This window comes from Andrographis paniculata, unplaced genomic scaffold (genome assembly GCF_009805555.1).
Source record: "Andrographis paniculata isolate CXL003 unplaced genomic scaffold, ASM980555v1 Contig77END, whole genome shotgun sequence".
NCBI classification, from domain to species: Eukaryota; Viridiplantae; Streptophyta; class Magnoliopsida; order Lamiales; family Acanthaceae; genus Andrographis; species Andrographis paniculata.
Window position 1 is genome coordinate 1,979,382 of NW_026137614.1, and position 17,555 is coordinate 1,996,936.

Here is a 17,555-nt window from a genome sequence, read left to right on the forward strand (position 1 = left end):
AAATTTGATTTGAATTGGTATTAAAATAATATATGATGAGATATTTTATATAAAAAAAAAAAAAATTCGAAAAATATAGAATTCAAATAATAGAAACCTAAATTTTTTTTTTTTTTATTTATTTTTTTTTTTTACTAATAAACAAACATTCTGTTTCATTAAAATTTGTTGGGAGAGACAGTAGTTGGGCTGGGCCTACAGCGGCACCACATCCTCCTTGCTACATTATTTTTCGAATCTTGATTTATTTAATAAAATGATCCAAAATAAATTGGAATCGTCGTTTTAATTCATATCTAATAATATAAAATATCTTTTTTCCTTCAAACTATTGTATCAAACTTTCAACTCAATCAATATAAAAATAAGTTCCATAAAAATGACTTCTGGCTTAGTGGTGTGAAAATAAATCGGTTACAGATTTTCATATTATAAAAAAAATATATATTTAAATAAAAATAATAATTTTCAACCTCATCGTTACAAATGTATACCCTCGACAAAGCACAACCATACTTCAACTTCAACCCGATGTGGGATGGTTCTCAATATGCATTTGATTGTGGACTTCCTTTCCTGGAAAATTCTTCCTTACAAGAAAGATCACACACATACTGTCATACATTCTAGCTATTACTTACGTTCTTCTGAATTCGTTCTTACAGGTGACATTAGATGAGGAGAAAGATACACACGATAGATAACTGAGTTGAATATATATATATATACATATATATATATATATAATTGAGTTGAAAGGTGTAATTTGGGAGGGAGGGTTAAGCGTAGGTCTCAATGGCAGGCTTCTCAGAATATGCAGAAACTTCTGTCTTCTCCACAGCAGCAGTTGCTGCTTCCCATAGCTCTGGCAATGCCTCCCTCATATTGTGGATGCTCTCTAATGCATAATCTACGCCCTCTGTTCGGTGCCCTGATCCGACCTATACATATATGTGTGTATGTAACAAGCATGCAGATTAGCTTAGCTTAGCTTGTAATCATCTGTAGCCACCACAAATTTTGCTATGATACATATACATGTACACATATATGCATTGATTTATCGGTTCTAGTTGTTAAAAATACTTAGACTTACCCAAACAGTGTGCATTCCCGTATGCTTTGCTGTCTGCAGATTGCGGATTGAATCGTCGAAGAACACCTGCAGAAATTCATGAATTTAAGGTCCTCAACGGATTTTCTTTTCTGTGGTACGTTGGTTGGAATGAAAAATGATCACACTCACAGTTTTGTGGGGGTTAATTCGAGCGATTTTGAAAGCTTGCTCAAATGCTATTTCAAAGGGCTTGCAGCAAATTATAGGACCTGAGTTGTTTTGAAGTTCTGAGAGAGACAGCAGTAGAAACAGAATCAATCATGAATGGAGATTGAAGCTACATGAAAAATGATGCTCTTGTGCTATCACTATGTAACAAACAACCAACTTACCAGCAGCAGCCTCCCTCCTGTCAGGAGGATTCAGCGTCTCGAAACAAATAATGTCTTCGAAACAGTCCTCCAATCCAAGCCTGCTAAGTACTTTAACCACGTGGGATTCATTTCCATTCGAGAAAATCTTCCCACGCATTCACAACTCAAATTTTCAGAAGCCCAAAAGATATATACATATATATATATATAGACTCTTCTAACAGATAGGTAAAAACCAAAAGTGAATGAACTTACAACTTTTCGAAGAGGCAAGCTATGCAGAAGGCTCCTTAAAGTGTCATCAGGGTTCAACAACTCGTAAGGCAATCTTCCATGCACAAAGCTACCAGAAGAACACCAATAAGCACTGGATTACACGCTTGACAACTACGCAGAAATAGCCAAAGCAAAAAAAAAGAAAAGGAAAAGTGAACGCAGGCAGGTTATTTCTTTACTTGTGATAATCATCATAGTCGAAGTCGTATCCAGTGGCCTGAAAAGAATTGAAACTTAAGTCCTATTTTCTCAAATGTTACAAATGTAATTCATGTACACAATCAATGTTTCTACTACAGTTATTCAATTTCTTCCTGTTGAAAGGGATAAGTAAATCGTCATACCAGAAGACCAGCCATGGTAGTTCCATGGTCTCTATAGAGCTGAGCACACAATTCAGGAACCTTCTCTTCATCCATTCCAAGAGTATTGATCATATATTCTACATTAGATTAAATTAGCACATATCCAGTTATAACAAGTTGATCCATGAAAGTTCAGGTGAAGCTAACATTGGTCTTACCAATGATGTTTTTGGTGCATTCTGCTGAAATACCAGAGCTCAAGGGATAAAGTGTATCATCAACATCTGTAAAGTTAGATAGATTTTACTGCACTTCCTAAGATATTCTCATTTTCTCAGTAAATAGGATATTATGAGAAAAGTAAACTCACCAAAGAGAAGGCATTCGAATTTTGGCTCCATCCCGTTGTCGTAGACATCTTCACAATCCATTTTGATATAATAATAATAACAATGGTAATAATAATAATAGGGATAAACCTGAAACTTTAATGTAAAAACAAGGATATTCTCAAATAAGGTCTGAAAAACCACAATGAGTTCAATCAAACGTCATCAAAAAAAAAAAAAAAGAACATCCGACAGGACAGATCGAAATGGTCGAGGGCGAATCGGAACACAGATCAATCAGCATTTAACTCGATAGATCAAAAGCCAATAATCATGCCACAAAGACGCCAATCGCAAACACTACACAACACATACAAACACGAATCAAAACACGAACATGAACAGCCACTGATTGATTCCCTAACACGAAACAAAAACAGTGAAAGAAAATTGAAGACAAAATTATATTGCGACGGCCAAATAAACTATTCTCAATCCGCATTAACTCGATCAATGCCTAAACAAAAGCCAAATTCTCGAAAAGAACACAAGAAAAGCAAAACCTGACTTGGATTCAACCACCAATACAAATGGGGATGGATCGAACGTAAATGGCCAAAGCAGGAGGGAAAAGAGAGCGCTTTCCGAGGCGAAGCGAGACGGAGGTTATAAATAAACCGCTGTAGAAAAACACAAGATAGAAGAAAAGCCGTTAATAATAAATTAATGATAACGCAGCGTGTGGAAGCGCTCGCAAGAAACATTGGAATTTGAAAAAAAAAAAAAAAGACGAAACATTGGAATTTGTTCAATTTAGAAAATTCCACCTAGTGCGTGTTGGTTGTTCTTTGACATTTAATTGTTAGAAATTGTATGCATTTATTCGGGATATTTGTTTAATTTTGATTTAATTCTATTTTATTTTGTTTTATATATATGGTATATTTACAAAAATAATAAAATTGATAAAATTTGAAAAAAAGTAATAATAATAAAAAAAGTTCAATAACTTGAAAAATTGATTAAAAAATCCAAAATTTCAATTGTTATAAAATTATGGCAAAAATAAAAGAAAATATAGGATGGAGGCGCTATACACGGGAGATGGCCATGCAACCGCCCAACTCGGGAGTATCATATACTTAGTGAGATTATAATGTGGTTTGGTAGTACTTTATTCGTTCCATTTAATTTGTCAATTTTTATTATTTACATATATTTCATATAATTTGTCTTTTTTTTAAAAAAAAAAATTATATATTATACACTTTAATCACATTTTAAAATTCATAAGTTATAATTTTTTTAAAAATAAACTATTTAGTCATTTTAATCTTAATTTATAATTATTTTTTTGAATTATAATTATTTTTACTAATACACCTCTTAATTATTTACTAATTACACAATACCTAAAACTCCGTGCCTAAGTTAAATGGAACAAATTAGCTAGGACGGATGGAGTATATTATTTCTTGGTTCCTAAGGGTGTGTTTGTTTTGTGTTTTTGGTTTGGAGAAATACTTTTTACGAGGTATATGAAATTATGTAGATAATATATAAATAATAAATGTGTAATATATTTTTTTTTTTTGAAAAAATGTGTTGAAAAATTTTGTGTAAAAGAACAGACTCTAAATATTTTTGTGATTTTCGATCTTAATGTTTAATAATCTTTGATTAAGTTGGGTATTGTGGTCAAATATTTCAATTAGATTAAAAATTAATAGCTAAATTAAATTAGACGTCTGTAATTGTGTTTTAATTTGATTCAAGTAGCAATTAGAGGAGATGCCACTAAGAAATTACATAGTTAATTTTGAACAAATCCGTATAGATAACTATTAAATTGAATTAAACTCTTCTAGTTCGGAATGTAGTTAGACTAATAAATTTTTTGTGGTGCCACTAGGGTTCTAGTCTAATTAGATAATCAGTTAACGGACGTACCTTCACTTTACTGTTAAATAAGTAAAGAGAAGTTAGTTATTAGAAGCATGTTGGTAGTTATAACTAAAACAAAAATAAAAGGTTTATACAATTTACCCAAGTATTTTTTATTCTATTAAAATTTTGTAATCAATTTGAATATTATTTAAAGGAAAAGGATCGTGCTGATTTTAGTTTATAATTCAACAATCTTGAATTACATCTTAACCATTATTTTTCTATATAACGGTTATAGTTACAAAAGTATAATTTTGTCTCTATTAAATCTCAGTCCAATTCAATTTTTCACTTTCTTCCGTCATTTTTTTCCTGCGAGTTCTCATGTTTTGTTTGCGTTCTCATCGTCGGTTTGAATCTGATTCCGTTCCTGCTAGTATGGTGGATCTCAACTTGAATCTCTAGAGGTTAGGCCCACGGTTTAGAGTTTAAATTAGGTTTTGAATCTCCAAAAGTTGAATCTTGATTAGGTTTTGAATCACTACTTGAAAGATGCTATTATTGTTGTTTTTTGCATTTCTTTTGGGGATTGTGGAAGGAGAATCAAGATAGCTTATAATATGGTTTAACCTGTAACTATTTTGGCCCATTTGTTGTTGGTAGTTTTAATCTTAGAAAGATATGGAAACTAAGTTTGTATAATATTTTTTTAGGGATGAAGTAGAGAGTATACACCTTCTATTTGTGCATTTATCTATGATATACTGTATTCATTTTTCAATTTTGCTTTTCTAAAATATGTCATTTAATTATGACTGTGGTATCTGATTTTGATTTATGTACTCAGATGAGTTGTGTGCATAAAATTTGCATTATCTATATTCTCCCACCAATTTGGGTAGTTTTAGGCAGGGTTTCTTGCATGATTATATGATAAAATATCGACTTGTGTTGTGCTTTTGCTAAAATTGAGTATTTTAAGTTGTTGGAATTTTTCTGATTGGAAAGTTATTGGTAGCCTAGTAAGTTATGTTTTTGTAGTGGGGTTTTCATAATGTTGGGACGGATGTGACGTCTTGATGATTTGATGAATAATTAAGCATAAAAAATGTTAGGTGGTGAGAATATGAAAATATCTTGTCTTATGTTTGTCTTTTAATGCTGATCGTTGAACCTATGTATGTGCATGTACATTGTACTGGATCAACTCAATATATAGTATATCAGTTGAGTGCATGTTTGTGTTGTCAAATGAAAAGTAGATGAATCAGAATTTGTGTTTGAATATGAATATAACTTCGAATGTGATGTGTTATATAAATGTGGTAGTCATATATATTTGGTTATTGGAGATTAGGTGATTAGGTGACCTTTTTTTTCTCCAATGAAAAGAGGCTCTAACCACTTTAGAAACGGTGTTCTCGGTTGCTTGTAATGTAATCTCCTCACTCCATCCAATGTCCGTAGTGTTAACTTGCATATGTGGAAGTGAGTTGCGGACTCATTAGCAGGTATGGCGAGCACACTCTCTGATGTGAGGACTCTCCTTCTGGAGGACATCCCTCAGAGGCCCAAGGGTTTCTTAGAGAATACACAAGCGGACTCCCGAGTTTTAGGTTCCGATAGATTCCTGTTCTTGGTTGATTTTGCTTGTCTTAGTTTTTTGGTTAATATGTCTAGTTTTATGATTTGGGATATAAACTCTATTGTAGCTCTTTAGCCAGAACTACGTATGGCTTGATCCCGATCTTTTGATTGGATACGTAGGCCGTTTGTTTTAGTGCAACTATTTACAAAAAGTTTTTTTTTTTAAAAAAAAAAAGTTGCATATGTGGAAGTCCCACTGAGCTTTATATTTCTCCAGCCAGTCAATACCAAGTATCAAGTTGAACTCATTTAACTTAAGTACTAACAAGTCTTTAGAGGGAACTCTAACTTGTCAACTACAATAAATACATTATGAATTAAAGTATCACAAATAAGATTCTGGCCTAAGGCAAAACTATATCCACTTAAGTAGACTCCAAAATAGATAATCCATATTATGTAAGAGCACATACGTCAGAAGGCTCGCTCTAATCAATCTAGTATATTAGTCAACCAATAAACAAGTAGATATGCTTGCAATGCACCCCGGGCCCCAAAATCAACTTTCATAATGCACGCTATGCACAATTTTAAAAATTGGGTGGGTGCTTTACTAGAAATAATGCTCTAATACCAATAATCTAGATTTTACCTAACTATTGACTTTTGAAGATTTTATGTCCTATCTTTTTTTTTTTTTCAACGTTAAAGCATAACATGCAGGGATTGGATTTAATTGATAAAAAAAAAAAAGGGAGTCAGTTTGCGTTTGGACATCCCATGAACAACCCTCCGGGAGCAGAAACCTTGAACCAACAACAAAAATTCTTACCAAAGCCAACAAGAATCATCTACCAGAGCATATCCTTCGAGACGCTCACTGTTGCATATCCAAGATCAAACCTAACAATGTTATTGAAGGTTAAAAAAAATAGAGTGTGCAGTCTCAATCATATGCAGACAACAAAAAAACTGGTAGACATTCAAATCAACAACTTGCATTCGAATCAATTTGAAGAGCTGTGACAGAATCTTGGCATGTGCTTCTTGTAGTAATGGATGTTGTCTTAGAAGCGCGCAAGTGTATCTATGCAGCAAAAGTGATCATCATCCTGATCAAACGAGTATGTTATGTATTAAAAGTTTGTGTGCATGTTTATGGGAGGTACATGCTTCAATTCATATTTCTAATATTTAGAATTGATCATATTATGGAGGTTTAAGATAGTTCGCTCTATTTTGGAGTAGTTAATCCGTTTAGGCCAGGTGTTTTGAGAAGTCTGTAAGTCCACTCAAATTGTTTGGAAGAGATATTCTAGGTGTTGGCGACATCGATGAGGCGGATGAGGTGTCAGCAATGGACGAAGAAGAGTTCGATAATTCGATGAATTGATATTCCTTATTGGATTGTTGTTACTCAAAGGAGAAGAAGTTTTTGTCGTTTACATCATTTGTTAGTTGTTAGTATTTGTCCTTAGGTATTGAGTGTTTTGGTTACTTTTTGAAACTTGAACTATGGTTAGACTTGGTTTGATTGAGTTGTGCTTGCGGTGAGGGGGAGGGATTCATTCTTGGTCTCGTCATTGCATAGATGATAGTAGTATGCTTCTTGTCTTCCTTCGTGGTTGGGAAACATCAACCGAAAATGGAGAGATTTTTGCTAGTCATTTTCTCGATTATATTTTGGTTGATGTTTGCAGATTGTCTGAACATCAAATGGGCCGCAGAAGGAGATTGGGCCTTCACAATTTGGGCCCAAATGTAATTGAAGGCCATTTAGTTGGTGACCTAGAAACCGTCTCTGAATATGCTGACAGTGGTCTACGCGATGAGGTGTCCATCATATGAAAAATCTCCTTGGGAAAGGAATCTAGTTGGTTACAACAAATTGGAAGTGCTATATGAGCGGATGAGAATCACAATGTTGTTATGGTAATTTGGATAGAAAATATAGGTGTATTATTGAATATTGAGAGTGAGAGTGTTGGTGGATAGGTTGTGAGTAGTGTATGTCTCAAGAGATGGGTTTGACGATTTCTTGAGGAGAGTAGCTCAAATTATATTAGTACACCTTCATGTTTCAATGTTTTCGATAGTGGATTACGCCTATGTTGGAACCCCCTAGATGTAGGCTGGTGAAGCCGAACTAGATTATCATTTTGTTGTATTTATATTGTTCTTCATCACCAGTATGTGTATTCATAGTCCGATTGTCCAAAGAACAACTAGTCTGTGCTAAGAGATTTTTCTGTGTTAATTTTCGAAGTTTACTGTTGTGTGAGTTGATCGAGATTTGGAGCCAACAAATTGGGTGCCAATATCTGCGAACATAGTAATATATCGAACAACGTTGTAAACCAAATAGATCCTCAATTATTTCTCATGCATACTGATGAATATATATGTTTATCAGTACTAAACTATACATATGGTTGATTGCTATTAATTTAGTGATCTTGAATTATTTTTGTATTTCAGCAGTATTTTGGTTATTATTTATATTAATTTAGTGATCTTGAATTATATGTATTTCAAATCACAGTTGTCATCCCAAAAGCATGATAAACTTGATTGGAACCTTCCTCGTTCTCCCAAGCCCCACAACAATAAGTAAGAGATAAAAAAAACAAATCTCAACAGAATTCTTCTCCAGCGTTGAACCATTTTTAGCGGACTGTCTCTTTAAACTTCCAACTTTTGTTGTATTGCATTATTCAGTTTGAAGTGTATTGAATATTAAGTTCTCTATATGCAATTGTGTTCAGTTTTGACACCACATTGATTAATTAACATTCTTTCCAACTCATGATGCATTGTGTCTTCAAACTACTAAATAAAGTAGCAGTGCAAAGCTGTTTGTGTTTTTGGATATTTTGGTTTATTATTATTATTATTATTATGTGAAAATATACCCTAGCTGTTTTTTAAGCATTGTTTGAATAAATTTTGAATTGAATTTAATAGTGCAAGTCAGTTATACTTATTATAATACATTGTATCGACGTGGGCATTACTCGACGTTTGGGTGGATGCCTTTATATCCACATCCTACACCGCCTCTTTTGTGTATGCGCGGGTGCTCCTGTAAAAAATATCAATTCAATTATCTTCTTTCTCAAGTCTCATATTCCACTAATTTAATGCATTAAATCATTTCACTTCGTACACACATACATGCACAATCATACATAACATATGTATATATTATACATGGGCCCTGTTTGTTAGTGTTTTCAACACAATTTTATGAACATATATATATATTCTCATTATACGTCGAATATATATAAAGTTACTTATAAAGCTTATTCTTCAGTACGAGTACATTTAATCAATTCAGAAATATTTAACTTAGTAAAATGAAAGAACACATATCATCATTGGGGATATGTGACTTAAAGTTAAAGGTTACTGGACACCCAATCGCGAAATTTTACAAATCGAAGTATATTAATTACTTATGCGGCTATATATTTTCTTCTAGTACATCTGCTCACGTGATCCGAGTGTACAAGTTATGAACATGGGTATATATTAGAAAATTTGAAATACATAATATGTATACAAATTAAGTATCCCAATTTGACAACTATTGCTACAAATCTCAGGTATTCCCATCAACCGATGCCAAGATATCGTCATTTTTAGACAATCAAATAAATATCCAAACGTGGTGAGTTGCATAACTTTCAATTATTTCTCGTTCATCCCAACTTCTAATTTAGCCCTTTTTGTATAGAATAAAGGTAAAACAAATATGAAGGTAAGCCCTTTGTATTCTTTCTCGGGCCTACCATCATTTAAAACAAAGAAATGTTTTCATGAGTATACTCAACACCGATTCAAATTTATGACATAACTGGGAAGCTAAGTAATATTCTTAAAGAGGTATGTAAATTAAAATTCATGGTACACCAGAGGCAATTGAAGGTATTCACAAACAATATAAAAACAACGAACAAATTTTTTATTAATCGACAAAATAGATTCATCTACAACTAACACCATGATAGAGACATAGTCAAACACTTTCGATACTTAAAAAATCACTGTGCAAGAAAAAAATTATGCATATAGTATTTGAAGAAAATAAGGAACTCCGCTCACCTTACACCCCAATTATTTTACTACAAATGTAAACCTATAAAAATGCAAATGAAGGTACTTATATACTCAATAAGATCATTACAATTTTAAAAATATCAAAATAATTCATATTAGACCCGATGGTGTAATACGATGAAAAAATAAAATGTCCCAGCATGAAGACTTATACAAACTCAACTAAGGCACAAAAAGTATAGATTCAAGCACACGACAAACTCCAAATTCCAAAATTAAAATATTGATTTTTCTAAAAATATAAAATTTGACTTAATATTTTTAACTCCGTTTCTGGGAGACCTTTTCGACATTTCGAGCAGAATTTGAGGTTTTGGCGGCAAGTAATACTTCCAGCGGCGGTAAAGATTTTTGCAGAAGGATTCGACAGAGATGATGTCTGCGGAGTGCTTCGGTAGTAACGGACTAAGTGGAAAGAGAAAGGGTTAAAAGAAATTAACTCAGTAACAATATAAGATCGTGAGTTTTATCTAGGTTTTGCTTATATTTCCGTAATTGATTTCAGCATATAAATAAAAATTTCAATCACATTACTTTGAAATTTTATTTGTACATCGGAATAACTTCGGAGTACGTAAATAAATATTGTAGGTTTATATAAAATTAACGGAAGTTCATAAAATATTTGTTACATTATTTTGTAATTTTAAGGGCAAAATGGGTAGTGGTGAGTCAAATGTAAATAAAAGTGAAAAGTAGAGAATGCAGTATTTTGTTATAATGCAGAGTGATTGAATCTAATCTCTTTTATCTCAGATGGATTTTAATCCAAGTTGCCCTTTGTATATTGGGAATTTGATTTTATATATTTAATTTAAAGTTTGAGAATTTGATTTTATATATTTAATTTAAAGTTTGGTGGCCTAATCAATCATCGTAAACTAAACTCAAAATCGATTCGACTCCTACGTACAAAAGACTTTAATAAATATCTATCAATTGTACTGTCAGCATTGGATTTTGTGTATTAGTATTTTGGTTGATGTTTGCAGATAGTCCAAACCACGTGATCAAACTGATTGAATTTGTGAATCTATGATCAAAATAATAATAATAAAAAAAAAGGGTCAATTACGAAATACTGATTATTTAGGCCAATATTTGGTATGCTTGGTCCACTCCATGGAAGGAATGAAATCGGTTGTAACAATCAAGTATGGGTGCGCAGGCGAGTGAAAATAGATTCGTTGGGGAATATAGTTTGCTAGATCATCTTGTTGAGAGATTTTTTGAATGATTAGCTGAGTGTGAATAAATGATTTAAGGGAGAGAGTGTGTTCATGGCTCATCGAAAACCTAGATAACGTAGCTTAACAACTTTTTGAGGGAGATGGAACACAACCCTCACGTAAGCTCAAGTTGTTGTTCACGATTTAGTAAAATATATCTTGGGTGAACCCTCCAGAGATGTAAATCATTGGCGACCGAACTGGATTTGATCATTGCACGACTGTCTACAGCTGAATCTTTCTAAGTAAATATATTTGTGCATGTGTTGGTGCAGTTTAATTATCTCTATTTAAATGCCGACATGTACCACTATTCAAAAGAAAGAACACACAGTCGAGTCGGATAGATGATAGTATTATTGAGAAGTAGGTTGCCAATAAGATATGGCATGAATAACACGCCCTTTCCATCCCTGAAGCATCCATTTTCCATCTTCTTCATCCACAGAGAAGTCCTTATGGTACTCATTCTTAACCTTCCTCCTAACAAATTTCACGAGCTCCTGGTCCAGCGGCAGCTGCCGGAACCCCGCCCTCACGCTCCTCGCCTGCCACTGCTTGTACGTCTCCGGCCGCTCCACCCTCTCCGTCCCTTCACAGGCGATTATGTTCATCACCTCCTTCCCGAACACGTGCTCCTCGAACAGCGCCCTGTTGCCGTCCTCCCTTCCCACAGTCGCTTCGTACATGTCGAACAGGGACGAGTAGTGGAACATCGCCTCCCTGAACCTTGTGATGAAGAAGGGCGTGTTGAACGTCCCATTCACCACTCCGTGGATGAACATGTCGGGATTTATCTCCTTGATCAGCCGCAACACCGCGTCTCTCGGGCTGTCCGCCATCACCGTCTCGTCCGGCACGTTGTGTAGCCTGTATAGACAGTTCACCACCACCACCTCGCCCTCCTTGATCATCAGCTCCTCCGGCTTGATGGTCTCCCATTTCTTTGCTATGGCTATGAACTCGAATGGCACTCTGAACCTCTTGCAGTAGTTCTCCAGGCGCCGCCCCGTGGCCTTGACTCTCTCTGCTGGACGGAACCCCGGCTGAGGAAAGTCTATCCCGGTTATCCGAAGCTTTGGGGGGCCGCCGGGCCTCTCGGACAGGGCGTGAATCAGACACGGCCACTGGTAGCCGTAAAGGATGCCGAAATCGATAATGTGCAGAGTCTCGGCATTGGCGGCCAGTTTTCTGATGGTCTTGTTGGCCAGCACATTGGACATCTTCTTGAAGGGGCTAGCAGTGATGTACGTCTTGTAGGCTTTGAGAATCTCGGCGGCGGAGATTCGAACGGCGACGGCGTTAATGGCGGCGTACGAGGCCGTTCCGGCGCCGGCAAGACGGGCATCGATGGCGTTGACCAAGTAGTGGGCGAGCCTCTCCATAGCATCGCCGTGGGGCGAGGAATGCTCCCGGATTCGGACAAGGAAGTCGGCCACGGAGCGGGTGTCGAAACTCGCCACGCCTTGCGCACATTGCATCAGTAGGCTGCTCAAATCGACTTTAATGGCTTCGGCTTGGGATTTCTTCCGGCCTCTCTGCAGCTTTCCCCTGTTGGTGTTGTTTCTCCGGACCGGGTCCGAGTCGGAGCACAGGAGGACCTTATCGTACATTTCGAATGGCACGGATTCGTCGGCGCTGCCCGCCAACTGCTTGCTGCTCCGGCGGTCTTCGGCGTCTTCCCGGCGGCGATTTTTCTTCTCCCGGACGGGGGGGAGGCTGATTTGGGAAGATTGGTCGTCGGCGTCGGCTGTGAAATGATCGGTAGGGCTTTGGGCGTTGAGGAGGAGGTCGTACAAGGATTTCTGCGTGGCCTGGAGGGCCAGGCAGTCGTGGAGCATACAGGGCTGGTTCTCAAGGTCCTCTTCTTCCATGAGCATCTGGGTTATGAATCTGAGGATAGCATCTGAGTGGTCCACTTCCTTCACACCCACGCCAGGAATTTCCCCTAATTCCGACGACCATGATGGCTGATTCTGATTCTGATTCAGATTCGAGGAGGAGGAGGAATAAGTATACGCTGGCTCTACTACTAAAGTAGTACTGTTCATCATCCTTGAAATGGAAATGATTCCTAGCTCAATTAACTATTTATTCACATAAGAACCAGAAATCAACCTTATTCTAAACAATTCCAAGAATCTGATAACACAATTAAAAAAGAAACGGTTTCCCCAAAATCTGACAGATGATTTGATCTGGTCTGATCTGAATGAGAGCGAGCGAGAAGAATCAACTGCTGCTGCTTCTGATTGACGGACGACTTTTATAAGGGCTGACACTAGATCGGATTGAAGCCTGAAGGTAGAAAGACAAACAGACAGACAGACATAAAGGAACCAAGGAAGGAGGAAGGTTCGTCGAAGAGGAGGTAGGTGACTTTATCCGGAGAGGGTCAGCCGTCGCCACTATAAAAGTCTTTCAAATCATGACTTTCTGGGCTCCTCGCTTATTTCTGCCTACACGACAAGAGCAATCGCAATACTTTTTCTTTAAAAAGTATTTTCTCATTTTTTTTTAAACCTTTTTTTCTTATTTTTTTTTTCACAACATAACTTCTTTTTTCTCTATTTTTTTTTTTTATATTAATATCAATATTTTTTTATTTTTAAAATTAAATACAAATATATTAATATTTATATTATTAAGAGCAGCCGCAGGGAGCACATCTCCAAAGTGGAGCCGGGCGATTTTATTTTAAAGAAAAAATAAGAGATATTTTTTCTTAGGCATTTCCATAGATGTTTGGAAAATAATTTATTTTAAGATTTTGATTTTAGATTTTGATTTTGAATAATAAAATTTTGAATTGAAATAATTATTGATGTGATATAAATATATATTGATTTGATATTTTGAATGTAAAATAAAATTTTGGTATAATATAACAGATAAATAATTGATTTTTGATTTGATATTTTTTAAAAGAAAAAAATTTTGAAATAATAAAATTAAGGTAAAAAATATTTTGTTTACTTGTAAGATTTTACTAATAATTTTACTATTCAACTTTTTTTTTCCTCAAAAAATATTAAATCAAACATTCAATTTTTATTTATGTTATTACACTAAAATCTAATTTTACATCAAAATATCACATTAATACATATTTATATCATATCAAACAACTATTTCAATTCAAAATTCTATTATTCAAAATCAAAATTTAAAAACAAAACCTCACCACTAAACACACCCATGTTTGCCAAAAAGGGGACACATAGCATATATATATATATATATATTAGATTATATATATATATAAATTATTTTATTAATTTATATTAAATATATTATTATAGTTTAAATTTATAATATTTTTATAATATATAAAATTTTTTATTCTATATAAAATGATATTATATTGAATATATTTTATTAATTTAAATTTTAAATATATAAATACAAATATTATTTAATTTTATTAAATAAAATAATATTAATAAAATAAAATAATTTATTAAATAAAATATAATTATAAATTTTAACACAATTAAATAATATAAAATTATATTAAAAAATAAAATATATTTGATATAAATAAATAAGTTAAATAATGAATAATACAACTTTCTATTTTCATACATTTTTAATAAATCAAAATAATGACAAATAATAAAAATATTACAATTAATTAATTATAAATTAAAAAATAATATTCCCTTCGTCCAAATACAATAGTCTTGTTTACCATTTTTGTCCGTCCTAAAACAATAGTCTTATTTCCATAAATAACAATACAACCATAAAACTACCCCAACTTTTTTATTTTTATTACACAATTGCCACTACATTTTACACTAATACACTCACAAGGGCAAAAAAAAAAAATTTATCTATACTTTTTATCAACTACCAATATAACATTAATATTTTTAAATCTCGTGTTCAGCTCAATTAAGACTATGGTTCTGCGACGGAAGGAGTATATATATATATACACATAGATATAACATAATAAGAAAAAGTAATGAAAATTTAATGTGAGTATCTTTGTTGTGAGTATTAAATAAAATATGTATCTTTAATATTATGGCCGATGGATAATGAGGTTGACAATAAAAAGTAGTAGAGATATCCAAAAGTGGACATCTTTGCGAGGATGGTCTAAGAATGCTCTAAGACTACTATGATATTTATCTTCTAATTTAAATTTAAATTTAAATATATTTTCTTTTAATTTATCAATTTTAAAATATACTTCGTTAGGTATACAGTTATTTAGGTAATATAAATTAGTAAGTTATTAATAATATATTATATTTATTTTATTATTTTATATATGAGTAGTATTATTGATATTTTAAATATTTCTAGCATTGTATTTCAATAAAATAAAATATATGCAATATGCATATCATTTTATAGAGAATAAAATTTTCTATACAAGTAAATAAAAAAATATACTTATTTATTTATAATTAATATAAACTAATTATATATAAAATGTAAAGTTTTAAATATAGATAAAAATATTTATTTATTGTAGAAGAAAAATAAAACATAAAATAATTTTGAGTTGATCATACTAGTAAAAGGTCAAAAATTTAATTAAATTGATATATATTCTTTAAATATGTTTAAAATAAATAAATTTATTAAAAATAGAAATGAATAATCTTTTATGAGATGGACAAAAAAAAAAATATCATCTGTGGCGCGGACACATAAAGTATTTTTTAGTTAAAATTTTTTTATATGTATTTATTATATTTTTAATATAAAATTAAGAAATTGTTATTATTATTATGTTTATAAAAGTTTATGTCCAAATATTTTGTGTTCCTCTCGTCAAATTTTCTCAAATTGTATTATTTGAATAATGTGTTTTTTTTTAAAAAAAATATTTACAAAATATTCCATCAAATATAATTTTAATATAAAATTTAAAATAATTTTTTCAAACTTAACTAAAAGAAACACACATGTATACGAATTAGTAATAATTTTTCAAATATAAATTTTAATTATTTAATTATATTTTTATAACAAAAAATATAAAAATAATAATCTTTTTATTCTATTGAAATATGTCAACCTTTTTGTATTTTCTATCTCATTTAAATATGTCATTTTCTATATAAAAAAAAAGGTAATTAATTTTTAGTAACAAATAAATTTAATTAATTCAAATACATCTATTTAAAGTGTGCTTATTTAGTGTGTTTTTTTTCCCGTAAAAACTAAAGAAATACATTGTTTTAAAAAAAAAAAATTAATATACTATCTCCGTCTGACTCTAAAAGTCCAATTTAATTTTTATATGTTAGATCATTGAATATCATATATATATATATATATTTGACAAAGCACTTCAATTTATGCCGCTTACATAATTTTGGAGTTTTTTTTTATTTTAATATTAATAAGTTTGGATATTTAATTAAAATTTGTTAGAATAACAAATAATTTAACTAAAATCAGATTTATTGAGATAATAAATAACAAAAAAATATATATATATAAATTTAGGTTTGGTACATCTATATATACCTAACAGATTAAGTGCCACAACAAATATTATTATGGAATTTTTATCCAATACTACGAAAAAACGGCAATCTCCGATTCGTTAATCGTCGGATCAATATGAAATTTTCAAGATGCATTTTCAATCGATATGTGAGATTTTTTATTGGTTTTCTGTAGTTTGATCTAAAATTGACAGAACATGACAGACTTTTAAGTTTTTTTTTTTTTAAATTTTATAGTTTTCATTGGTTGATTAAATAGTGATTAAGCGTGTATATGCATTTTAAAAACTCTTATATTTAATTTGATTATAGTGAATTTCTACTTTGGGTTGGAAAATGTGTGATTTTTTTTTTTTTTATTTTTATTTAGAAGAATTTTCTATGTGAAAAATTGTTTTATTCTTTTCATGTTTTGTTTAGGCATATAATTTGTTATAAAATTTTTACTAATCAATTTTTTATTCATACTATGATGCAGAAAAAAAAATATAAAAGAAAGAGAGTAAAAAATAGAAGAGAAAGAAAAGAAGTAGAAAAAAAAAGATCTGATTGTATTTTATTTGTCTTTTTGTTTATTTATTTTATTTTATTTTATTATGTATAATAATAATAATTTAATTTTAATGTTCTTGCTTATCGATTCTTTTCATTCTTATTATGTATATATTTTACTAATTTATTCAGTTTCGAGTATAATATGCTAATACTTTCATTATTATTATCTATATATTTTTTTCTTTATATATGTATTATTTTTTTTTTACTAATAAATTTTTCTATTCATTCTTATTTAATATGCATATTTTAATTGATTTGCTTTTTTAATATTATATTAAAATATTTTTTCCGTTAATTTTGTAGATTATATATTAATTTCAAATATTTTTATTTAAAATAATATTAAAGAAATTCATA

General features: G+C 31.8%; 2 protein-coding genes across 3 annotated transcripts; both read right to left on the reverse strand.

Annotated features, from left to right (window-relative positions):
- Positions 1–477: 477 nt before the first annotated feature.
- Positions 478–3,008, reverse strand: LOC127239314 (uncharacterized). Of its 2 annotated transcripts, none has more exons than XM_051257407.1 (9): positions 2,383–3,008; positions 2,231–2,296; positions 2,052–2,149; positions 1,887–1,924; positions 1,687–1,774; positions 1,450–1,576; positions 1,247–1,326; positions 1,097–1,162; positions 478–941 (listed from the first exon to the last, which is right to left on the reverse strand). In XM_051257407.1, the coding sequence occupies exons 1-9, from the start codon at positions 2,441–2,443 to the stop codon at positions 780–782; spliced, it is 786 nt and encodes a 261-aa protein (XP_051113364.1). In that variant the 5' UTR covers positions 2,444–3,008; the 3' UTR covers positions 478–779. The 2 variants fall into 2 exon arrangements, with proteins under 2 accessions (XP_051113364.1, XP_051113363.1); XM_051257406.1 differs by having other exon boundaries at positions 1,247–1,344.
- Positions 3,009–11,347: 8,339 nt separating this feature from the next.
- LOC127239388 (scarecrow-like protein 33) lies at positions 11,348–13,579 on the reverse strand. The gene has a single exon (XM_051257502.1). It carries the CDS (start codon positions 13,218–13,220, stop codon positions 11,523–11,525), a length of 1,698 nt encoding a protein of 565 aa, XP_051113459.1. The 5' UTR covers positions 13,221–13,579; the 3' UTR covers positions 11,348–11,522.
- Positions 13,580–17,555: the final 3,976 nt, after the last annotated feature.

What these genes read in the sequence shown, in the direction of transcription:
- LOC127239388 (XM_051257502.1), bottom strand. Translation starts at nt 13,220, where the DNA reads ATGATGAACAGTACTACTTTAGTAGTAGAGCCAGCGTATACTTATTCC.
- LOC127239314 (XM_051257406.1), bottom strand. Translation starts at nt 2,443, where the DNA reads ATGGATTGTGAAGATGTCTACGACAACGGGATGGAGCCAAAATTCGAA. An exon ending in CTACCATGGCTGGTCTTCTG is followed by an intron (nt 1,925 to 2,051) that starts GTATGACGATTT and finishes AATTCTTTTCAG; the next exon opens with GCCACTGGATACGACTTCGA. An exon ending in CAGGAGGGAGGCTGCTGCTG is followed by an intron (nt 1,345 to 1,449) that starts GTAAGTTGGTTG and finishes TGTCTCTCTCAG; the next exon opens with AACTTCAAAACAACTCAGGT.